Source organism: Eretmochelys imbricata, chromosome 3, assembly GCF_965152235.1.
Source record: "Eretmochelys imbricata isolate rEreImb1 chromosome 3, rEreImb1.hap1, whole genome shotgun sequence".
NCBI classification, from domain to species: domain Eukaryota; kingdom Metazoa; phylum Chordata; order Testudines; family Cheloniidae; genus Eretmochelys; species Eretmochelys imbricata.
The window spans coordinates 172963973-172989188 of NC_135574.1; the positions used below are offsets into that span (position 1 = coordinate 172963973).

The 25216-nt window shown below is 45.9% G+C and overlaps 2 protein-coding genes across 7 annotated transcripts in view; one reads left to right on the forward strand and one right to left on the reverse strand.

Moving 5' to 3' along the window:
- Positions 1 to 6490, reverse strand: part of LRPPRC (leucine rich pentatricopeptide repeat containing) — a 168541-nt gene extending 162051 nt beyond the window's left edge. For 2 of the 3 annotated variants that reach the window (XM_077813849.1, XM_077813848.1), the window contains exon 1: positions 5906 to 6064. In XM_077813849.1, coding sequence (XP_077669975.1) covers positions 5906 to 6036 — 131 coding nt within the window. In that variant the 5' untranslated portion in view covers positions 6037 to 6064. Of the gene's footprint in view, positions 1 to 5905; positions 6065 to 6425 lie in introns of those variants that run through there. The other variant, XM_077813850.1, reaches the window with a different exon arrangement.
- Positions 6491 to 6676: 186 nt separating this feature from the next.
- The window catches only part of LOC144263144 (uncharacterized), a 50115-nt gene continuing 31575 nt past the window's right edge, over positions 6677 to 25216 (forward strand). The window contains exons 1-3 of one of the 4 annotated variants that reach the window (XR_013345738.1): positions 6677 to 7347; positions 7453 to 7589; positions 14242 to 14317. Coding sequence is in view for 1 of the 4 variants with exons in the window: in XM_077813851.1 (XP_077669977.1) it covers positions 6796 to 6967; positions 14242 to 14317 (248 nt within the window). In the remaining 3 variants the exon portion in view is untranslated. Of the gene's footprint in view, positions 7590 to 14241; positions 14318 to 25216 lie in introns of all 4 variants that reach the window. The other 3 variants (XR_013345737.1, XR_013345739.1, XM_077813851.1) reach the window with 3 other exon arrangements.

The window sequence follows — 25216 nt, forward strand, 5'->3', positions numbered from 1 at the left end:
GTGTTATTTACTCCTCATAACACAAGAACTAGGGGCCACCAATGAAATTAATAGGCAGCAGGTTTAACATGGTTCAAAACAAGAACTAGATAAATTCATGGCCCATCAAAGGTTATTATCCAGGATGGTCAGGGATGGTGTCCCTAGCCCCTGATTGCCAAAAGCTGTGAATGAGTGATGGGGGATGGTTCACTTGATGATTACCTATTCTGTTCATTCCCTCTGAAGGATCTGGCATTGGCCACTGTCAGAACACAGGATACTGGGCAACATGGACCTCTGGTCTGACCCAGTATGGCTGTTCTTATGTTATATTCACTTTTGCCCAGACTAAACTAGTGTTATCATACTTTGCGTCCCATTTATTCTCTTCTTATAGTGTAGTCTCAGGAAGATCCTAGCTGCATTTTGTAGTTCAAAGAAGGTACAAACCTGGGGTTGAATCCCACACACGCATACTTTCATCCAATAAAGCTATTCTACTGCTCTGTTATTTCCTTAACTCAAAAGTGAATACAATGTTGTAATACAATTCAGTGGGAGCGGAATCTTGATGTTCAATGTTTTTATTTAGAGGATCAATTTTTTCATTCAAGTGCTTAAAAATGGGTTGGCAGAACATGAGAGCAAGAGTGACAGCAAGCACGCTAGTCCAGTTGTGCAAGTATTTCTATGCTAATCTAATTTTTTTGAATTGCTAACAGAATTTATTTAACTTTCACTTCTTACTAAAAAAGAGTTCCAGGCTTTGTCACTGGCTAAAAAATGTTCCTCCCTCTACTGCACGAAAGGAAAGTTTGAGAGAAGTTCAAAGCACTCAGAAAAGGTTGTCCAACAAAACAAAACCAAAAGTACTTCCAGTATTATGAAAAAATGGAGAGCCCCTGCTTTTGACCAGCTTTATCTATTACAGTAACTCCTCACTTAGCATTGTAGTTATGTTCCTGAAAAATGCTACTTTAACGGAAATGATGTTAAGTGAATCCAATTTCCCCATAAGAATTAATGTAAATAGGGGAGGTTAGGTTCCAGGGACATTTTTTTTCATCAGACAAAAGACTCACTCTCTCTCTCTCTATACACACACACACATACAATAAGTTTTAAACAATTTAATACTGAACATAGCAATGACGATTGTGAAGCTTGGTTGAGATGGTGGAGTCAGAGGGTGGGATATTTCCCAGGGAATGCCTTACTGCTAAATGAAAAAAGAAAAGGAGGACTTGTGGCACCTTAGAGACTAACAAATTTATCTGAGCATAAGCTTTCGTGAGCTACAGCTCACTATTGTTAGTCTCTAAGGTGCCACAAGTCCTCCTTTTCTTTTTGTGGATACAGACTAACACAGCTGCTACTCTAATTACTGCTAAATGATTAACTAGCACTCGGCTGAGCCCTCAAGGGTTAACATATTGTTGTTAATGTAGCCTCACACTCTACAAGACAGCACGAATGGAGGGAGTGGAGACAGCACGGCAGAGAGACACAGAATACACACCTTGTGTGTGAGAGAGATGAGCTTTGCCCCCACTTTAACTGTGCTGCCCTTTTAAGTAGATCAGCAAGTTCAGACACAGCAGATGGCGCCAGCAAGCTCCCTCAGTCCTGAGCCCTGTCATGTCCGTCCCCCCCTTGGAGATAGGGTACAGGAGTGGGGGGAGGGGGAAACCCTGACATTAGCACCCCTCTTCCTCTCGCCCCTTGCACAGCAAGCAGGAGGCTCTGGGAGCAGCTCGAAGGCAGAGGGCAGGAGCAGCACACAGCAGTGGTGGGAGGGACAAGCTGAACTGTTGGCAATTGATAGCCTGCTGGGCGGCTGCCACACAGGGAACTTAGGGGATCTGATGGGGGGCTGCCGGTCCACCCTGGTTCCAAGCCCCCACCAGCTAGCTGCAATAGGCTGCTCTTTCTGCAAGCAGTGGACAAAGCAGGCAGCTCCCAAACAAGGTTACAAGGGAGCATTGCACAACTTTAAACGAGCATGTTCTCTAATTGATCAGCAACCTAACAAGGAAACAACATTAACCAGGACGACTTTAAGTGAGGTGTTACTGTACAAAAAGAGCAGAAGGCAGGAGGATGAAAGTTGAGGTAGAAGTAGCCATTACTAAGAAATGCCTATGAATATTTCATGAAGTATGATTTTAATGTGACCACGCATTTGTCTAAACTACAACATAAGAAGAGCCATAGGGAGTCAGACCATTCATCTGTCTAGTCCAGTATCCTGTCTTACAACAGTGGCCAGCACTAAATGCTTCAGAGGGAATGAATAGAACAGGGCAATTATCAAGTTATCCATCCCCAGGTGTCCTGTCCCAGCATCTGGCAGTGAGAGCCTTAGGGACACCCAGAGAATGGAGTTGCATCCCTGACCATCTTTGCTAATAGCCATTGATAGACCTATCCTCCCTGAATTTGTCTAATTTTTTATTTTTTCAAATCCAGTTACAATTTTGGTCTTCACAACATGCCCTGGCAACAAGTTCCATGGGCTACTTGCGCATTATGTGAAGAAGTACTTCCTTGTGTTTGTTTTAAACCTGCTACCTATAAATTTCACTGGGTGACCACTGGCTCTACAAACTCAAAAAACTGGCTCTGACAGGAAAGCGATAAGACTGATCCTGTGCCTAAAACAGACTCAGAGAAGGAAACTTGTGAATAGATCCCTCTCCCCTACTTCTTAAATGGCTAAAAGGTCTGCAGATGGTACAGTATTCCTTGACACTGTTTCACGAAGGAACCCCTCTGTTGAAACTAAGTTTCATAGTCACCGACACCACTCGACACCATGAGATATAGCTCTCTTTACCTGTCCAAAGCAGCTCCCCTTCTTGACTAAAATAGTTGAGGCCAACTTAGGGAAAGCTACTCTTCCCATACAATAGAGAAAACTGCAGTTCCCCTCAACTTTTAATAGAGGTTCAGTCCACAGATCATGTTGAGCACAACATACTAAGATCAAAGTTTCTATGAACCATTTATATGAGCACTGGAACCTGCTGATGTCCAAGGCTGCACCTTAATAGCAGAGATAATGGCTTGTTAGCTGCCTATGAGAAAAAACTTAAAATGTCTAAAAGTTGCAGAGATAGTTGTTACTTTCTGATGCAAGTGCAACATGCTGCATGGGTCTCCTGGAAACATAAGAATATGAATGTGCCTTACTGAACAGCCACATGAGAACAGTACCTTGTCTTGCATCTCTTGCTTTCCCCATTCAGTGTTCATTTATGAACATCATTCGTAGTATTATACACTGAAAACTCTTAAGGGATGCATCTGTAAGACACATCCACAAATGGACTTAACTGTTCTCATGCATATCCTTTAGGCACCTTGCCACCCAGTGGAATCCACAGCCCTGTAATGGGCATCTTGGCTCCATATACAATGCATGAGATGAGTTAGGTGCCAGAGAACAGTCTCCACAAAAACCAGCATGCTAAGTGCAAAGCTGCTTAAGCAAGGCAATAGGAAAAGCTGAGAAAAGGGGTGTGGCTTATGCCCCATCCCACAGGAAGTTAGGCACCTAACTCTGATTGGGATTCCCAGTCATGAACCTGCTTCTGCAGGTCAGCCCCAGTGTTCCCTCTATTTTGCCCACACACGTGCAGAATGAATTTTGTTTGACACATCACCTCCATATTGACGCACATAACAAAATTCATGTGGTGGGGCTAAGGGGTTCGAAGTGTGGGAGGGGGCTCAGGGCTGGGATAGAGGGTTCAGGTGAGGGCTCTGGGGTGGGGCCGGGGATGAAGCGTTCGAGATGCAGGCTGCCCCAGGGCTACGGTGGGGAGAGAGGACTCCCCCCACAGCAGCACCTGGGCTGGGGATGGGAGAGGCACCTCTCCCCTGGCCGCAGCAGGTCCGGGGCTGGGCTGGGGCCAAGACCGAGGGAGGGGCGCCTCTCCCCCAGGCAGTCCAGGACTGGACTGGGGCCAGGGGAGGGGCACCTCTCCCCCAACTGCAGAACATCCGGGATTGGGGGGGGCCTCTCCGCCAGCCACAGCAGGTCAGGGTTAGACTGGGGCTCCTCTCCCCCAGGCAGCTTTGAGGGAATTTACGTCAGCACCTTAGCAACTTGTTGCAAGAAACACCAGAGGGCAAAGTGGCAGCACCCTCATTGCCCTAATCACTGAGCTAAAGGCTCTCACCCAAGATTCCCCTCTCTTCCTGAGATTTGATTTTACCACCTCTCAGGTGAGTACCCTGACCACTGTCGCACACTCTCTCTAGCCCAGGGGTTCTCAAACTGGGGGTTGGGACCCCTCAGGGTGTCATGAAGTTATTACTGGGGGAGAGGGGATCACGAGCTGTCAGCCTCCACCCCAAATCCTGCTTTGCCTCCTGCATTTATAATAGTGTTAAATATATTTAAAACTTTTTAATTTATAAGGGGAGGGTCACAGTCAGAGGTTTGCTATGTGAAAGGGGTCACCAGTACAAAAGTTTGAGAACCATTGTAGCCAACGTATATTTAATTAGTCATACAAAGTGGAGCAGCTCCAACAATAGAGATTGAGTGAGCCATATCAGAATACTTTAAAGCCCAGAAATTGGGATACCTATCTGAGAAGTGAGACCCCTAAGTTCAAATCCCTTTTTCAATACCAGAAAAAGGGGGGAACTGAAGCCAGATCAACATCCCAGTGGAGTGTCCTAACCACGAGGCTAAAAATAGTAAGGGGACCGACTCTTACTCAGCCATTTTGCATGGGTTTGCATTTTGCATGTTCAGAACACCTCCCAGATCAAGCCCTGTAGGCCAGATAGATGAGGGAAGACCTCATTGAGGACCCCACTGGAACTCAGATAAGAAAGAGGTTCCCAGACATATAGAATGAGATGGCTGCATGCATGCTCCCTAGCACAAACTTAGGCACCTTGAGGACTTTATAAGTGGAAATTTAAGGGCTTCGGGCACCTCCAATGTGAGATGGAAGCTGAACTGGGGTTTGGAAGGTATGTAATACCTAAATGTTGACATAGGCACCTAACTCCTTTTGTAAATCTAGTCCCATCTCTCTACTTGTTTCTGTACAGTACCTACAACATTTTATTAGAATAACGGAAGTTGAACTGGGATAGTCACCATCCAACCAAGTGGTGGAAGCTGGAACCACCCCAAGGGAATTAGAATATCCCTGAGAGAATCAGAACAGAGGCAGTGTGGTCTTATGGTCTAGAATGAAAAGGGGGGAAAGACAACTTGGGTTCTTTTCCTATCCCTGACCTGTTGCATGACCTTGCACGAATCACTTCATCTCTCCCTGCCAGCTTTCCCTGTGTCTGACTATAAATAAGCTATTTGGTAGGGAAGCTGCCCCCTCCTCTGTGCAGCTCCCAACACAACAGAGCCATATCTCGGGAACCCTCGGCTGCTCCTGTAATGGGAAGAGAACCGTGCCAGCAGCAGACCTAGTTTACTGTCCGCGTGCGACAAGCCAAGCTGCCCTGTTCAGGCCCCCGGGTCCTAAGCTTCCCTCTGGCGAAGAGGTCACCATGCAACACGAGGCCGGTCCCTCCGCCCTTGACCAGCTCTTCGCAGCCACCCAAGGTCTTACGGGGGGCTCAGGGAACCCCAGGAGGCAACAGCGCCCGTGAGAGGCGAGATAAGGGCTGCCCCGCCCGAAGGAAGGGACGAGGCGCGGGCACAGGAGACTCGAGGTCTCGAGGGCGCTGCCCGAGGGAAGGGGCGGAGCTGCCGCAGGGCCCGGACTGGTGGGGAGCGGGGTCACGGCCCCACGGCCCAGGGATGGGAAGAGAAGGAAGCAGAGCTGTACGTTTGACCGTCCCCTGCGCTGCGGCCCAGGCTGGCCCACGCGCTCCCCTCAGGGGCGCCCCAGTCCTCCCGAGCGGGAGCGCCTCCCCGCGAGCGAGCGCGGGCACTCACCTGCCAGGGGCTCCCGCCAGCCCGGCGGCGCGGGGCGAGGGACGGTGGGCAGCGACTCCCCACGGCAGCCGGAGGAGGCGGGACCAGAGAGGCCGGAGCCGGCAGGCCGAGCCCAACAGCGCAGCCATCATCCTCACACGCACCGGGCAGGAAGAGCACGTGACTCCTCCAGACTCAACCACAGTGAGTCGGGGGGGGTGGAGGAGGGCACGCCCCTCGGGCCAACCCATCTCGCAAGGAGAAACCACTAACCGCAGAGGCGTGACAGTGTTAGGCTCCTGTAATTGGCCCCCAATGGTGTCAATTTTCTCTCTGTTGGTTCAGCCAGCTTTTTCCCCTCTCCCAAATGGTACAGCCCCAGCACAGTTGGCGCGCGGTAGACCTTAACCCTGGGTTAGAACAGTCCGCTGGGCCGGCCAGAAACATGCCCGAAGTTTTCCGAACCAAGGCCCAGCAATGAAACGCAAGCACAGACGCAGGGCAGGGGAGGAAAAGCACGGGATGCAGAGGGAGAACGCACCGCGCTGGGCCGACGAGCGGTCCCTCAGCTGCCACATTTTATTTCGGAACGGTTGGTGGTCGGCCCACAGCGGGCGGAGGCCCCAGCCTGACTGAGAGAGGAAGTCACGTGGCTGTAGCCTGATCCGCCTCGGGGGAGGCTGCGGTCACGCCCATCAGCGCCGCGCTCTCTGCCCTTCTACCCCGCTGGGCCGGGCCGGGGGCGGAGCTAAGGATGGCGGTAGGCGCTTGGCTGCTGCGGTGGGGCTCAGAGACCCAGCGAGCGGCGCCGGGCGCGTGCAGAGGCTTCTCGCCACGGCATCGGCCCGGCCTGTGCGCGCGAACGGGAGCTGTGAGCCTGGGTGGCGGGTCTCGCGACAGGCTCCGTTGCCATGCCGATGAACCAGCGCCGGCAGAAGGCTGGGGACGCCCCCTCCGCCCCAGGCCCGTTTGGCTTGGGCCGCGGAGCGCAGCCGCGGGCGCCCCCGCAGTGCCGGCCCGGCGTGGCTGGGGGAATGGGCGTGGCGCGGGCTGTCAGGCCCGCGGGGCAGCGACCCTTGACCCGTAAGCAAGCGGGTGCCCGTGTAGGGCTGTGCGTCCCTTGCCCTAGGCGTGGGAGTGGGTGTGAGCGAGCGACGTGTGCACCTTTGCGCCTGAGCGTGGCCTTCGGCTGAAGACGGTCGACTAGGCTAGGGGTGAACGATCCCTAGTATGGTTCTCCGAGCACTGCAAACAGGCTCGCGCGAGTTCTCGGCCGCGGGAGGGTAGCCCTGCCACTGCCAGAGTATTAGAGCGACAAGGGGGGGGGGGGGGTGAGGTAATACCGTTTATTGAACCAACTGCTGTTGTGGAAAAAGCGAAGGCTTGGAGTTTACGCAGCACTCTTCCGGCCTGGGAAACTAATGCAAATTCTTGCAGGCGTGAGCTAGACTAGATGACTCAAGGTAACGTCTAAAAGATTAAAGTGTGCTGCTCCTCTTTGGCACCCGCCCCCCAAAGAATTCTCTGCCCTGGCTGTGGAGCTTAAAAATATTTCCTCCTGTGTTTAGAGGGTTCTGTCTAGAAAAGTAACCGACTTGGAAAATAGTTGCTTAGAGTCCACTGTGGTCAAAGCAGGTCATATAACACCGTTTGGTCCAGCTTGTGTGGACGGAGTAGAGCAGAAGCGCACAGCAGAACCTCAGCAGTACGTAACGTTGAACAAAAGGTTATGGTGATTCTTTCAAAAGCTTATAATTGAACATTGACGTAATACAGCTTTAAGTCTTTATTATGCAGAAGAAGAATGCTGTTTTTAACCCTCAAACAGAAACAAGCACAGAAACTGTTTCCTTACCTTGTCAAAACTGTTTTTAAATTTTCCTTTTTTTTTTTTTTTTTTTTTGGTAGTTCATTTAACACAGAACTGTACTGTATTTGCTTTGTGGGGTGGGGTGTCTCTGCTGTTTCCTGATTGCATACTTCTAGTTCCAAATGAGGTGCGTGGTTGACCAGTCAGTTCATAACTCTGGTGTTTGTAACTCTGAGGTTCTTCTGTAGTTTGTTTGTTTGGGTTTTTAAAGTTTTTCCATTTATGGCCTGGTTCTGAACTTAGTTAAATCAGTAACTAAGAGTAACTCCAAAGACGATAGAAAAGTTTCACTTCTGCAAGAATGGTGTAAGATCAGGATCTGGCTCTTCACGAGTTGTATTGACTAATTATTTTGGTAGCACCTGAAGTGTGCGAGGGTGTACAAACAAAAAGAAATCACAGTCTCTGCTCCAAGGAGCTTACACTTACCTGTTTATAATACAAAGGGGTCAATCTAAACCACAAAAACAACAAGGAGTTCAGTGGCACCTTAAAGACTAACAGATTTATTCAGACATAAGCTTTTGTGGGTAAAAAGCCACCACTTCAGATGCATCATGTTAATGTATGTTAAATGCTATTACGGCCAAATCAAATTAACAGACATTGTTAAACTCAGGCCTGATCTACACTTAAAACTTAGGTCGACAATAGCTAAGGTGCTCACAAGCTGTGCCCCTATGGTCCCCATAGTGTAAACATGGCTTCAGTTGTTTTGACTGTGCAGATGAGCCCTAGCACATGAAGATTATTAGAGTTTCACTCTACAGTGTGGTACTAGTAGGCACCATCTGGGATTCCAGGATGCAGTAGCAAAACCTGATAGCATCTAGGATAACCTACCAAACCACCCCTGACGCATGCAAAAACCTAGAACAGCTGAAAAAGATTGTAACTAGGCTTCTGCTCCATGGTATAATCTTGCATCTAGTACATTCCACTTCCTATATTATAGTTTTGCATGTTAAAGATAGTTCTGAGATTTAACTATAAACTGCCAAATTAAACAAGAAAGTACACCTCTAACTTTAAATGACTATTTTCTATAGAAATACATATAATTATTTTCACCATATGTCATTTATTATAACGGCTCCAGGGGGCAGATTGAATTTATCAAGTCAATTACAATCCTGTCTGTTCTGATTAACAATCAGCCATTATCTGTTGTGCTGTACTGTAATAAGTCTTAAGTCCACTAGTTCAGAGACTAAAGGCATGATTTTCAGAAGTACTGAGCACCTGCATTCTTCACTGATTGAAATGGAGTTGTGTGTACTCGGCATTTCTGAAAATCAAGCCATAAAAACACGGGTAGTGACAAGTACCTTAATACATTGTATGTTCATTAGGCCCTGATTCTGCAACCCTTAAAATGAGTAAGTATCTTAGGAGGAGATCTATGAAGGGGCTTAAGCCTTGCAATGCTGAGCATCGCAGTGCCTAACTTTTAGGTGCCTGGAAAGTCACAGGAACAACACTGCAATCCATAAAGTCAAGCTACACTCCCTATACAATGAATAGGGAGCGATAGGCAGCTAAGAATGGAATCCACAAAAGCTCAGGTAGCCAATGGGAGCTGCTGACAAGAGGGATGTGGCCGAAGTCCTGCCCCTCACCAAGATAAGTGGCTCTCTCTTCTTAGCAATCCACAAATGGGAACCAGCCATCTGGAGTCAGGTGGTTTGGGTGACTAAGGCCTTTCTTGTGGGAATGAGTTAGGTGCTTGCCTTGCTTCACCCAAAATGGCAGTAAGAGGAACCACCACTGCCTTGCACCTTATAACTTTTAGCCCAATAGTTGGAGCACGCACCTGGAATGTGGGAGACCCAGATTCAATTCTCCCTTCTCTGCCAGAGCAGGAGAAAGAATTTGAACAGGAGCCCCCCACCACTTGAGAGTGCATTAACCTCTGGGCTATGGGATATTCTGATGTAGGGCTTCCTCAGTCTCTCCTGTTCCACTGTGGTTAAATGATGTAGTGGTGATTAGAACAGGGGGCCTGGACCCTGGGTCTCCCATCTCAGACATGGGTGCTCTAACCACCAGACAGCAGTGTCATTGACATTCAATACCATTAGATGGAATCCTATAGATGAGAGTGAACGGGTTGTAAAAGGAGGCGAAAGGCTTGCACATTTCAGCAAGTGTGGGGTTGGCAGAGTAAAGGTATGTGTGTTAATGGGGCATAGTGGGGCACTGCTGAAAGAGTGCAGTTAAGTTTGCGTGGGCAACCTTAACTCTGCACGCCCTGGTGTTCTGAACTTTGAGTTTTGCTCAACTCAGCATTCTGGAAGGGGATGACCTACAGCCAAGCAACCCTAGCTCTGTGTTAATGTAGTTTTTTTTGCTATTGAATTTCCTAGTACTTTTAACAGGAAAAGATGTGATGTGAGTAGTCATTTAGGCAGCTATATACACTATGTCCTACACTTAACATCTCGAACCAGACACAGCAATCTCCGTGTCGTGGGAGAGCAAGGAGTATGCCACAACTTCTGCAACTTCACAATCTAGGAATTGCCCAGAAGCCTACATGTTGGCAACCCTGGCAGTGCACATTTCTTTTCCCTCAGGAGTCAGGTTTGAAATGACAGTGCCAGTACCTTATGTGCTACCTGTCTTTGGAAACACCTGTCTTATGTTTTCCAGTGTTGCATTTATCAACACTGAATGTCACTCCATGGAGATGAATGCAGTGAGAAATAATTGCTCTGCGACATGTTCCCATCCCCCTCCTGAGTGCTTTAGAGCCTGTGATATGCATAAAGTATACCATTATCAGCTCCCCACCCAAAGGGACAGGACTTCCCCAGATCCAGGCTCACGTGGGGGGAAAGAAGGGAGTCTCAGACCCCTCCCAAAAGGGCAAGCTTGGCTCACTTGAGTAGGAGAAGGTCCAATGTTTGCAGATGGCCCTGGCTTCCCTGATCATGGGGTAGTGAGATGAGCTCGGACACCCCCAGAGGAGTAAGGCCCCCCCATAGCCTAGCTCATATCAGAGGGTGGTTAGGGTGGTTCAAACCCCCTCCCAAAAGGAGCTATAGTGCCCAAGCTCTAGGCATACACATATAGGAGGGAAGAATGTGGGGTTAACATGCCCCTCCCTAGTTCTCTTCTACTCACCCCCAGTCTCCCTACCCCCCAAACCTCCCACACCCGAGCCCTCAAGCTGCCTGACATCCCCTACTGCCCATCCCTATTTACCCTTCCCATCCACCCCTCCACTCACTGAAGCCCCAAACCCTCTCCCTCTACTCCTCCAGCCTCTAATGGGTCTCCCTTCCCAGGAAGGATTCACATATCTACTTGCCCCACAAAGACTTTGGAGGATGCAGGAGGGTCGGGATACACTGGCAGAGTTGTGGGGTGCAGGGGGGTTGGGATACTCTGGCATTTTTCTGTAATGGTGCATGTACAGTGTAAAAATGTACATTTTCTTAAATACTGTTCTCAGTTTGGGTCCCCCAAAGATTAAGCAGGTGCCATGCGCTACCTTGGGTAAAACTTGATAGACTGAGACCATTTTGACCCCCATGACGTCAATAGTTTAATCTCTGTCTCCGTGCAAAAAACTCGAAACAAGCAAAAACCAACCAAAAAAAAAACCCCACCTGGAAACTTTTTTAAAAAAGGACTCTCTTCAGGGTTCATATGTCCAGAACCCTTCAAAGGACTCCGGATCTGGGTCACTAACCCATATCCTTCACCCTTCTAAGGCACATCAAATTTCAACAAAATGAGACTAAGTATATCAATTGTAGAAGACGTAGAAAGGTCTACTTTTAAGTACAGCCTTAACTATAGTGGCGCTGCTGCGCTACAATAAGTTATCCAAAGTCGAATAGCTTCAACTTGAGAGAATCTCACGTCAGAATATCCATTGCCCAGTGGTTAGGGTATTTTTCTCTTAAGTGCAAGATCCTCATTCAAATCTTTTCAGTGAGGCAGAGAGGAGGACTGAAGCTGGGTCTCCCCATCCCAGGTCAGTGCTCTAACCACTGGACTAAAAGATATAAGGGAGGCATCAGCACCTGCTGCACAAATAGTTTAGTCACCTTACAGCTGCAATAAATCACAAGCAAAGAACAGTGCCTCCCTGCATCCTGAGCTTACGTGCCTAACTCCTCTGAGAGAGGCCAGAGCTTGGGACCAATTTAGGGTTGCCAATGCTCCTGGATTGACTGGGAGTCTTCTGGAATCGGAATCAATCTCCGGGTGGCTATTGAAAGCCATCTGGGAGATTTTAATAGGCTGCTAAAAGTCCATCCAGCGGCGCAGTGCGGCTGAGGGAGGCTCCCTACCTGCCCTGGCTCCACACGGCTCCTGGAAGTGACCGGCATGTCCTTCTGGCTCCTAGGCGCAGGGAGTTTGTGCACACTGATGGCTGACTCCACAGCTCCCATTCGCCAGGAACTGCAGCCAATGGGAGCTGTGGGGGCAGTGCCTCGGAGAAGGGGTGGGGCAAGGGTGTTTGGGTTTGTGCGATTAGACAGTTGGCAACCCTACTACACGGGATAAAAACCCACAGCTGGCCTGGGTCAGCTGACTTAGGCTCACATGGCTCAGATTCCAGGACTGAAAAATTTCAGTGTAGATGCTCAGGCTCCAGCCTCAGCGATTTTTATCCCTGCAGCTGACCCAGTCCAGTGGCTTTTGTCCCTGTGTAGACATACTCTGATCAGAATCTCCCACTGACTAGCTTAAGCATCTTCCCACCTAGCATGCTGGCTTTTGTGGATCCCATTCTCAGGCACCCATCTCTCCCCATTCATTACATAGGGAGCCTAAGCACCTGTGGCACTCTGTACCTCAAAGCAGCACCCTGGAACCCCCATATTCACCCCTGTCATAGTTATATTTCATACAAAGCATGCCATGTAAAGTATTAAAAGTCATGATCTGCTGAAATTTATTGTTCTGTTCAAATATGTAGATTGTTAGTGTGTATGAAGTTACGAGATTTTGCTGTATGCTTGTCACTGAAATATGTTGTAAATTTGAGACTCTCTACTACAAGTTCCCCAGTGACATCCTGGGGCAGGGGCCGAATGGGAGTGGAGGCACAGGACCACAGGGGAGAGGGAGGTGCAGGGCTACATGTTGATGGGGGAGGGGTTACAGAGCTACATAGGGACAGGGGGTGGCTGGATGGGGGCACAGACACATGGGGACAGAGGGAGCGGGTACAGAGAAGTGTTCCCTCTAAATTTTTTCCATCCATGTGTGGAATGAATTTTGTTATGTGCACCATATTGAGGTAATGTGCGGATATGCACCACCAGTAGAAACCAAAAACCTAGATAAAATATATTTTTTAAAAGTTACCATATGGATAATTACTCTAGCCAGGACAGGTTATGCATTTTAGAACTCACTACTCAAAGAATTAAATTTAAAAGTAAGAGAAATAAAAATTATGAAATGCATAGACTAGTCAAAAAACTAAAACACACTTTGAAAGAAGTGTGAAGTAGTAACAACAACGTAAGTACGTGTTCGGAGGTGAGTGTGAAAGACAGAGCTTGTGTGTATGTGTGACAGACAGATGTGCATTGCCCCTTTAAGTACGCTGACGTCACTTTAAGTGTGCTGCCCTTTTAAGTAGATCAGCAAGTTCAGACATAGCAGCAGCTCTGTCCTGAGCCCTGTCCTGTCCCGTCTCCACTGCTCTGTGGAGATGAAGTACAGGGGCAGGGGAGGATACCCGGACATCAACACCACTTCCCCTGCCCCCCACCCCCAAATCTCTGCACAGCAACCAGGAGGCTCCAAGGAGCAGCTCCAAGACAGAGGGCAGGAGCAGCATGGCAGTGGGGCGGAGGGAGGGACACCTGAACTGCAAGGCACTTGATAGCCTGCTTGGCAGCCGCCCAGCCATGCAGCTTACAGGGAACTTAGATACAGAGCCACATATGGCCAGGGGAGGCAGTGCCTGAGTGGGGGTAGAGGAACAAGTGGACAGGGGAACAAGGACACATGGGGAAAGGGGCAGATGTGCCTGAATGGGACATGCTAGGGGTCAGCCAGGGTCTGCATGGGGGAAGCTCCCTTACAATCCCTCCCCACCCCCAAAAAAGCCTGTTCCATACTTTTTCCACCCATACCCAACAAGCCTCCACGTTCACACGCAGGCTCCTTCCCAGCAATTTACTTCCCTCTCCCTCAGCTCCTCCATTACCCTTGGCTCCCCCAAGCCTTTGCACCGCCTCTGAGGAGTGTGGGAAATATTGTTCTGTATTGTAGTTTAAATGAATTATTACTCTTGAGTTCTGTATTAATATGTCTAGTAAGGAATCTATTTGTCAAAAAAAATTTCCTGAATCTTTTGTTGTCTGTATTGTTACAGACATACTCGCTGACAGGTATTTTGAAATAAATGACCAAAAATAATGGAAACTGGTGTGATTATATGGTGTTATTTTGACAAATAAAATATGCAGAATTTTAAAATGTTGTGCACAGAATTCTTAATTTTTTGTTGCAGAATTCCCCCAGGAGTGCACACAAGAGACTGGGAGAAAGGAAGCAGTCTGGAGAAACAGGATTCTGGCATGGCAAAGGTAGCTAGAGAGAAGAATCATAGAAGGACCCTTCGTAAGCAAAAGAAAATCCAACCCCTGTTTCTCCCTCACCTGAAGAGGGCCCAAACCACCTTATGTTCTTAGCCAGACTAAGTTTAGCTGCACTTGATTGCCTCTTCACTGCCAGCTAGATTTGTAACACCCTTCCGGGGATTTAGCCTAAAAAAACCACCCATGTTTCTCTGATTTAGCAGGGCCTCTGAGGAGCAGCACTGGGGGTAAATGGATCAGAACTGTGAGACCCACATAAGGGGGACCGAAAGAGCTGTATGTACGTACATACGTACACACACACAGACACACACACACACACCCCCCAATTTTATGTGGTTTTGCAAGCTCTGCTGGAGTCGCTGGAAATTCCACAGGGAGTCTTATCGACAAGACATTATTAATAAATTCTTTAAAACCTAAACTAAATTTATGACATGGAAACTTCCAAAGCTAGAATTTGAGTTCAGCAGATGTAACAGAACTTTTGGAGAGACTTAACTAAAAAACAAAACCCCTAACCTCTGGAGAGCCTGAAAATTCCAAATGTGAAGTTCAACTTTAAATCTCTCCCCTCCCCCCACAAACCAAACACTGGAAAAGTTGTGGAGCCAATGAATAGAAGATAAGTCATAACCCCCCCAAAACCAACAGGAAGTGGAACAGCTGTGCTACATGCTTCACTTAAGGAGTTCAAGTATGCAATGTCATGAAAGATGTGTGGTTCAATGAGTCTGCAGAGGACATGAGAGGGCAGCTAGGAAGTGCCACATTACATTACTTATTCCCCTCCAAAACTGAAAGAAATTCCTTTGGCAGAAGTACTTCTACAGCATTAACCTTTTTGCTCCTTACCTTGACCCTGCTAGGATTAGGACGAAGCTCAGTGGTAAGAGGGCCAGTGGTAACAAAGCTCATGAGGGATATGTGCTGCTAAGGATAGTGAAGATCAGGAATTAAAATTGGTGCAGATGTCTTCCCACATAGATATGCAATCCTACTCCCCCTTATTCTCAGAAGAGGGAATCTGACCCTAACTCTGCAAATTTTCATTTGCTGAGTTTTGTCCACTTTTAACACCCCCTTCTCCACCCTGTGGGTTTTATTGTGACAAAAGCATTTAGCCTTAAAGGACTCATAGCAGGGTGTTGTTGCCAAATCTCAGAATTTTATAATGAATCTTTTGATATCTGATGATCCAAAGCTCCTAGAGTCATGTGAATGTGACAATCTCAGACTTTTTTTTTAATGTTTTAAAGTTTCTAGCCCGTTTATTTGCAGAGAAAAGCTTGAAAACCTAATCTGTCCCCTAAAGACTCATAAACTATAAGGCCAAAAACAAAAAAAATGCAATAAAAACCTGCCAAAATTCATTGTTTTAACAGTGATTTACTTAAGATAAAATCATGGTTTTACAGTCTGTCTAATGCTTTCAGTTAGCCATATTGCAATTCCCCCTTTCCTGCCTTCTTGCAAAGTTTCCTGAATCCCAAATGGCCATCATCTCCCACTATTTCACTGTATCTGAAGCCTGGCAAGATGGCCAATGTTTCTCCACAGGCTGTAGCTGCTTCAGGTAGCCTGAAAGAAGTTCATTACCCCTACATCTGCTTGCCAGCAATTAATTCTACACCCAAAAATCCTATTCCCCACATCAGTTGTGCTCTGACACCAATCTTAGAATTTTTCTGTCAGATCTTCAATCCCATATGCTTTAAGTCAGCATTTCTCAAATGCGGCCACTGCGTCCGCATGAGGCTACTAGGGGTTTTCCTGCAGCCACGACAAGTCTCCTGGGGAAAGATAGGGAAAGGGGCAAAGAAGCTGCCCCTCCCTAGAGCACCCAAAGGACTCCGGGGGAGGGCTTCAGCCCCCAACCCCAATCTTCAGCTGCAGGGTTCTAGGGGTGGGCTTCAGCCCCATCCCCTGATTGAGCTGGAGGCTCTGGAGGCTGGTTTCAGCTCCTCCCACCCCCTTGTCAGCTGCAGGGCTCTGGGGGTGAGCTTCAGCCCCCCCTTACCTGGTTCAGCCAGAGGCTCCGATGGTGGGCTTCACATGCCCCCCTCACCCACCCACCCCAGCTTCAACTATAGGCTCACCCTCTCCCTGCTCCACTTCAGCCATATGGGTCCAGCCATGGGCTTCAGCCGCCCACCCCCTCCAGCTTCAGCTACGGGGCTCTGGGCTTCAGGCCCTCCACCCCTGGCTCCAGCCATGGGCTCCAGCTGTTGGCTTCATCCCAGGGAGGCAGGGCTTCAGCTGGACTGGCCTTACCAGGCACTGTGGTCAAGAGGCAACGAGCAGGGTGAACCTGGGGTGTGAGGCTGCAGAAGAGAGCTTGTGGGGGGGGAAGGAGCAGGGCTCAGGAGATGATGTGCAGCCCAGAGAGGCAGCAGGGGGGGCGGGGAAGGCAGCAAGGGGCAACAGGGACTACAGGCAATAGGGGGGGAGGGCAGAGGGAGGCAGCGAGGGCCAGGGGCACCAAAATACAGCTGTACATTACTTTTATTATTGAGACTCTCTCCCCCACCAACCCTACATAAATACACTACAGTGATTTGGACATGTGCATATGTATTTGTTTTTCCTAAAGTTAATTAAGTACTTTAGGAAAATTTGTCAGAGCGTCCACGAGCAAGAGTTCATGGTGGCCACACTCTGAGGCCACCAACAATTTTGTCGTGAGAACTCCTATGTTAAACACTGATCTTCCTTGCTCCTGCTCTTGTCTGACAGAGGTGGGAGCTTCTCCCTGGCCTTAGGGACACACCCTTGTCAGCCCACTAACCCTTCCCCAGGACTAAAACCCCTACAATTTGAGCCCAGTCTAGCCTGCTCCCAAATAGCTAGTCAATCAGATTCTGACTGGGCTTGCAGCCCTCCCTCGGGCTGTGGGCAGGGAGGCAGCACAGAGAGATGGGTGGGGTTGGATAGTGGTACAGTTCCTCCTCTATGTGTATGATGTTGAGGTGACCAGGCCAGTCCCATGCTGGAGTGGAAACTGGGATGTGGAGCAGTAGCTTTGGTAAGATGATACCTAAAGGGTGCCCCTAAGCAACCCAGTTTGGTTTATTTTTTTGGGTGGGTCTGTGACCCCTTGTGATATCCCCCTCCCCCCAGCATTGAAGACAGTTTTCCCCACAATACCCTCCAGTTCCCCTTGTATTCAATGAGACTGAACCCAGGTTCCCTCTGGGAAGGTGAGTTTAGTGGGTTAGGTAGGATGCTTTGCTGAGACAGTGCAAGGTACGGAGCAAATGAGAGACTGAAGAGGTGTAGCGGAAGGCCCAAGGAGAAAGGCAGAAGAATGTAGGGCACAAAAGAGGAAATGTGTGGGATCAGAGGTGACTAAGGGGACTGTGAGGAGGAGACCAAATGGGGGTGTAAAAAGAGGGGAATGGACAAGGACAAAATGGCAACTCCTCATCCCAGGCATAAGGGAAAAAAAAAAAGAGGAATCCCCTTCCAAGGAAGGAGTAAAAAGGTCCAAAACCTTTTCATGCACCTTTAAGGTTGAATTTTGAACCTGAGATGCTCTCACACTGTGGAAGCATAGCTTCCTGCTAAAGGCTCAAACCATCTCCCAACGCTAAAGGAAAAACCCTACAAATGTATTATTGATTTTGAAGGTTTCAGGATGTTAATGCTGATTTTTGAATGCTTTGGGTTTGGCAATGTTGCATTGTCTTGCTGTATTCTAGGTTCTTGTACAGAGATACAGTCAGACAAATGGTACCAGAAAGAGACTTAGCAAAAAACACAGGAACAGCTAACTGTGGGAGAAAACTTAGGCAAAGTTCTAGGTTTCTTCTTGGTTAAGTTCAACAGAAAAGGCAAACCCCAGGGAGGGCATAAAGGTGAACAATATCCAGTGTGCAAGTGCAGTTTTTAAGCTGAAAAAGCCACTTGAGGTTCTCTGAGATTTCCATAACATAAATACATGTTTTTGTTTTTGCTTTCTGGCTGCCAGCCCTGTAACCATAATTTGGCTGCTAATGAAAGAAGTTGTGTTCCTTCTTTCTCATATATCACCACCAGCAATAAGGGTTGTGGAGTCGCAATTTAGGCTCTCAGTTACACTTGTTCAACCCCCAGATCTTCAGATTATAGCTTCAGGTACACCTGTGAGCACCTTTGTGACTTCAGTGGGTTTGCTGATCGTAATTTAGTGAACAATTCCATTGAAAATGCAGTAAAATCCACCTTTCTTAGCTATGTTATCTTTGCAGGGCTAACAGGAATAAAAAAACCACACTACTGTAAACTGATTTTTTGTGACTAAGAAAGCAGATAGACTCTGGATGCCCACTGGGAGTGGACTATATGCCTAAGAAATCTCCATTTTTACACAGTTACTTTTCAGAAAAGAATGAAAATTTAAATATTTTTTGAGACATAACTGGGTCACATTTGAAATTTTTCCTTTTCTCTCAATTGGATAAAAGACTCGTTTTGGTGGCCATTTTTGTTGGATAGTATTCTTAGAGCTGTAGTGAATCAAAGTTCAAGGAGTTATATATTGTACTGTGTCACGGGGTCATGACTCACCACTGCTGGTGCCTCCTGCTGGCTGCTCCGGGAATTAGCTCTTGTCAGCTGCTGAGCGCCCTCTGCGCGTGGTGTCTTGCCCGTCATCTGCTCTGCTGGTTTGGGACCCACGTTGCTCTCCACTCGGCAGCGTCCTCTTCAGGACACTGCCCTCCAGCAGTGCCTCCTACTGCCTTCTCACCCCCTTCCGGGACGGGGTGGGGGAGAGGAGGAAAGGACAACAGTCCTTCAGCTAGCACCTGCCTCAGTGGCCAACCACAAAGTCTAAATTTAAATATTTTTTGAGACATAACTGGGTCACCCAGGCCCACCCACTACTCTGGGTCCCAACCCAGGGACCCTCTAGCAGCAGCCTCCCTCTGCCCTCCTTCTTTCCCCTCTTGTCCACATATCTTCCCTGGGCTACTTCCCCTTTGGCCCAGTGCACCTTCTTAACCCTTCTTAGCAGGGGCCACAGCCTGGCAGGTAACTGGGCCGGAGCTCTCTTCTGCTCCCCTAAGCCTGCCCAGCAAACTACTGTACAGCTGCGAGTCTGTAATTGTACAGCATCCATGCAGTGGCTTGAAGCTATTCCTTTTAAATAAAGAATAATCTGAAGTATTTAATATTTTAATTTGAAATAGAAATATTGAAAGAAATGGATCTTTTGAAATTGTAACTATCAATTTGCACTACCTTGGCAGTAAGAGCCAAATTTACATTCATGCAATTCATTGATGTCAATAGTAACCGAAGTGCAAAGTTTTCTTAAGTGAAGTGGAAATCTTTTCTTAAGTGAAAGCTTGTCATTTGCAGAACATTACAAAAACCAAAAGTTGACTTCCCATTTTCCAATAAACACATAATCCACAATTTTCACATCCACAGTTACCACCTGCTTATGAAGATAATGCAGTGGAATTTCGGAGTACTATGCTTTGTGTGTTTCAGTAAGACATTTACAACTACCCTTACACTAGTTGTGCCAGTGTCATTCAGAGAGAAGCAGCCCTTGATCTACCAAATTGGGCAGAATATGAACTTAATTCACTTTCAAAAACTGAATGGCTAAAACTTCAAAAAGGGGTAGAGCTTTGTTCAGTTCTCCTAACAGTTTTATGCTATGTTTATTGATCATGCTTGGAAGAGATTTCTCATCACAGTACTTTTCTATTATCCTGCTGTTGTTTTACAAACTTAATTGTGGACATGCTCTCCTATGAGGAGTGCCATGTTTCAAAGTTCAACAATTTGTCTAGCAATAGTAAGATGATATAGTTTTACCAGTTTCAAAACTTTTTTCTCAGCCATCTGTAATTAAACAGGTAATAGATTTCCTTCAGGCTTTCACACACCCTTCCCCTTTTGGCTGAGATCAAGCACAGAACATTTCAGACCCAAAGGAAAATAAAATTGGAAAATTGTGAGTTTAGCAAGAAAAAGAATTATAACTGAAATTGATTTGCAAACTTGCATTTGCTCTGGGGCAACAGTTCTAATATGTTCATGTGTCTCCACTCAGTCAGCACTCCAGCAGATTTTTTCTGCCAAATATGAGTTTCTCTGTGGCCATAAAGGCCTGTTAAAAAGTTTGGATTTAAGACAAACCTAGAGATAACTTGGAACCTCAAATTTAAGGCTGTCATTCAAATTGTTGAGTTTACACAGATTCAAACATAGCTCACTTCTAAAATTTATTTTAGGCATTCAGATACTGCAGTGATAAATGCTCTGTAAAGACCTGATCTAAAGTCCATTGGAGTCAAGAACAGATACTAAAGCATAGATCCATAAAAGGATGTAGGTGCCTAATTCTCCACTTTAACCACCTACCACCCCATCCTCCTCCAGTCTACTGGATCTGGCCCCTCAGTTAAGATAGGCAGGAGAATGCCTATTTCCACCTAGTTTGAGGATCCCACTGGGACTTAATCGTGAGATAGGCATCTGGACACTTTGGGCATGTTTATAGTTACCGTGGATCGATGCTGCAGCAATTGATCCACCGGGGGTCGATTTAGCGGGTCTAGCTATGTCAAAAATAGGGTGGTTCTTTCCTGTTTGTGCCCTGCCCCCAAACCACACACACAACAATATAATTTAGGGGCAGAGTGTCAGCCTTAACTTTCAGTTTCCTGGCCTTTCTCAGTTTGTCAGAGCCGTGATTTTTTTTAAGCTTTGATTTTCATGTTTAATTTTAAATCAGGCTGTGTATGTGTCTTCTCAAAAAAGCACGTCTAATGAATCAGTCTCACAACATCTGTGATTGTATTTTTTACATCGAGTTTAACTGATGTGTGGAATTCCAGACTCTCTAAACAAGCAGATCAGGCTCTCTCTTGGTTTCTGTGTATCCCTTAGATTCTTATTACCTGTTAAGCATGAATTTATTGTAAGACAGGTGATTCTTAAACACTGCAGTGACCTATCAAACCATTCTTTCATAAGCTCACAATCACTAGCTTTCTAGTGAACGACAAGAGTGGGTGTCAGCTGACTCGAGAGAATCACCTGTTCCAGAAACATGGGTTGTGTTGTTGGTATTTTCCCAGTGCTGTAATGTGTGAAGGCTGTGATGTTTAAGTGCTTCCCATAGGGCAGATTGGGTCCGGATAAATCAAGATAAAATAGCAGCCAAACATAATTTGATTTCCAATGCCCTTCTCAAGTTATCCTAGGAAAGCAGAGAGGGAAAATGTTGTTTTTGTTTTAATAGTGGAACAACGAACATAGCTGTTTTTCAAATTGCTGAATAAATTACTACAAAGGTATTTCAATACGGTATTTTATGCCAAGCAAAGACTCAAGGGTATACTTAATTTGTTTTTATCATTAGGCCATGGCTTTAAAAAATAGGTTAATCAAAATCAGAAATAAGCACAAAGATAGATGGTATTTTTAATAATTCGTGCATTAATCTTATACCTTGTAACAAGTATCACATACTATGTATGATCCTTTATTATTGCTGAAATATGGGATAAAATGTGACTTGATCAGGGATATGAGGCATCAAAGAAAATGCTGCTTATTTGGTGCCTATTCAAATCCCATATTTCAGCAGTAAATCAAACAAAGGATTATATGATGCACTACAAAATATTATTATTTTGTACACTGAATAAAACCTTGTGGGATGCTCTCTTTTAAAAATAAGTAGGGTTGTCAAGCAATTAAAAAAATTAATTGCAATTAATCGAATGATTAATTGCCCTATTATACAATAAGAGAATACCATTTATTTAAATATTTTTAGATGTTTTCTACATTTTCAAATATATTTATTTCAATTACAACACAGCATACAAAGTATATCTCTCTCACTTTATATTCATTTTATATTACAAATATTTGCTGTGAACACAAAAAGAAATAGTATTTTTCAATTCACCTCATACAAGTACTGTTGTGCAATCTCTTTATCATGAAAATTGAACTTACAAATGTAGAATTATGCACAAAAAATAATTGCACTGAAAAATAAAACAGAGTAAAACTTTAGAGCCTACAAGTACACTCAGTCCTACTTCAGCCAATCACTCAGACAACCAAATTTGGTTACAATTTACAGGAGATAATGCCGCCTGCTTCTTGTTTACAAAGTCACCTGAAAGTGAGAACGGGTGTTCGCATGGCACTGTTGTAGCCGGCATTATAAGATATTTATGTACCGGATGTGCTAAAGATTCATATGTCCCTTCATCTTCAACCACCATTCCATAGGATATACATCCATGCTGATGATGGGTTCTGCTCGATAACTATCCAAAGCAGAGTGGACCAATGCATGTTCATTTTCATCATCTGAGTCAAATGCCACCAGCAGAAGGTTGATTTTCTCTTTTGGTGGTTCAGGTTCTATAGTTTCCGCATCGGAATGTTGCTCTTTTAAGATTTCTGAAAGCATGCTCCATACCTCATCCCTCTCAGATTTTGGAAGGCACTTCAGATTCTTAAACCTTGGGTGGAGTGCTGTAGCTATTTTTAGAAATCTGATATTGGTATTTTCTTTGTGTTTTCTCAAATCTGCTGTGAAAGTGTTCTTAAAACGAATATGTGCTGGGTCATCATCTGAGACTGCTGTAACATGAAATATATGGCAGAATGCGGGTAAAATAGAGCCGAAGACATACAGTTCTCCCCCAAGGAGTTCAGTCACAAATATAATTAACACATTATTTTTTAACGAGCATCATCAGCATGGAAGCATGTCCTCTGGAATGGTGGCCAAATCACGAAGGGGCATACGAATGCTTAGCATATCTGGCACGTAAATACCTTGCAACGCCAGCTACAAAAGTGCAATGTGAACACCTGTTCTCATTTTCAGGTGACGTAAATAAGAAGCAGGCAGCAACATCTCCTGAAAATGTAAAAAAACTTGTTTGTCTAAGCAATAAGCTGAACAAGAAGTAGGACTGAATGGACTGTAGGCTCTAAAGTTTTACATTGTTTCGTTTTTTATAGCAGTTATGTAACAAAAAAAATCTGCATTTGTAAGTTACACTCTCAGGATAAAGAGATTGCACTATAGTACTTGAAAAATACTATTTCTTTTGTTTATCATTTTTAGAGTGCAAATATTTGTAATAAAAATAATAATATAAAGTGATCACTGTACACTTTAAAAGCGGCAAAGAGTCCTGTGGCACCTTATAGACTAACAGACATATTGGAGCATGAGCTTTCGTGGGTGAATATCCTCTTCGTTGGATGCAAAAACGAAGATGCAATCAACGAAGTGTGTATTCATCCACGGAAGCTCATGCTCCAATACGTCTGTTCATCTATAAGGTGCCACAGGACTCTTTGCCGCTGTGTTGCCAGACTAACACGGCTACCCCTCTGAAACGGTACACTTTGTATTCTTTGTTGTAATAGATATCAATATATTTGAAACTGTAGAAAAACATCCAAAATATTTAATAAATTTCAATTGGTATTCTATTGTTTAACAATGTGATTAATCGCGATTAATTTTTTTGAGCTAATCGGGTGAATTAACTGTGATTAATTGACAGCCCTATTTAAAACCTCTTTGAGATTGATGGGCATGAACAGTAAGGATAAATTAATTGCAATCCTCCACCAAACACAAAAGGATTATTTTATGTGAACCTGCCCTGGAGCATTGGACTGTGTGGATGAGAGATTTTTGCTGAGTATTGTTTGGGAAAGTGGAGGGGATGGCAGAGAGCAGAGAGAGACAAAGCAAGAGCAAAAGTCTGTAAACAGGGCGTGACCCTGAGAGAAATTTAGAGAGGTTCTAGGTCAGGGTGCTGGCTGCAAAGAAGCTTGGGCCTGTAAGGTAAGAAACTAAGTCCAGATCCACAAAGATATTTAGGCTCCTAAGTTCCCTTGAAAAGAGCCTAAATACTTTTGTGGTTCTAGGCCCTACACCCTTTGCCTTTGGCTCCTCCTGCATTCGGAGAAGCAGGACTTCATACATTCCTTGTAAATAAATAAGATTTCAGCCTCCATCATCAGTGCCTATTCCCAACTGGAATGCGGGTTGAAAAGGGGTAATAACTGCCTATTCCCTTAGGCCACATCTCCACTACCCACCAGATCGGTCTATTGGGGATCGATTTCTCGCATCTTCTCTAGATGCGATAAATCGATCCCCAAATCGACGCCTGTACTGCACCTCAGCAGGAGGAGTAAGCGGAGTCGATGGGGGAGCCACCCCGGTCGACTCACCGCCGTGAGGACAGCCAGGTAAGTCGAACTAAGATACTTCGACTTCAGCTACGCAAAGAGCGTAGCTGAAGTTGCGTATCTTAGTTTGACACCCGCCCCCAGTGTAGCCCAGGCCTTTATGCCTACACTGCAGCTGGAGACAAGTCTCCCAGCATGGGTAGACAGACTTGGGCTAGCTCTACTCAAGCCAGCACTTTAAAAATAGGAGTGTAGATGTAGCAACTTGGGTGGCAGCTCAGGCTAGCCCAGTGCTGTGTTGTGGGCCCACGTTGATCTGCTTTGACTTGAAGGTAATGTCAGTGGGAGTTCAGGTATGCAAGGAATACAGGGATCAGGTTATTAATAATTACAGTTGTCTAAACTAATATACTTCCTCCAGTTCAATAGTAAAATCATATAGTATTTCATTTTTTCCAGCAAAGATATATTTCAGTCTTGGATAGCAGGGTACATTTCTTATTTGAAGACAAATAGAAACTATATTTGTGTGAACACATGGTGTTTCCATCCTAATTGAACCATAGTACTCATTGTATAGTCAGAACTTACCCTTTTCCTGGAATTTGACTTAACAACCTATTTGTACATGAAGCAAATTCCAACTCAACTCACCTTTGCTGACTTAGCAATTATCCTTCCCTTAAGAGTAACTACTTCCTT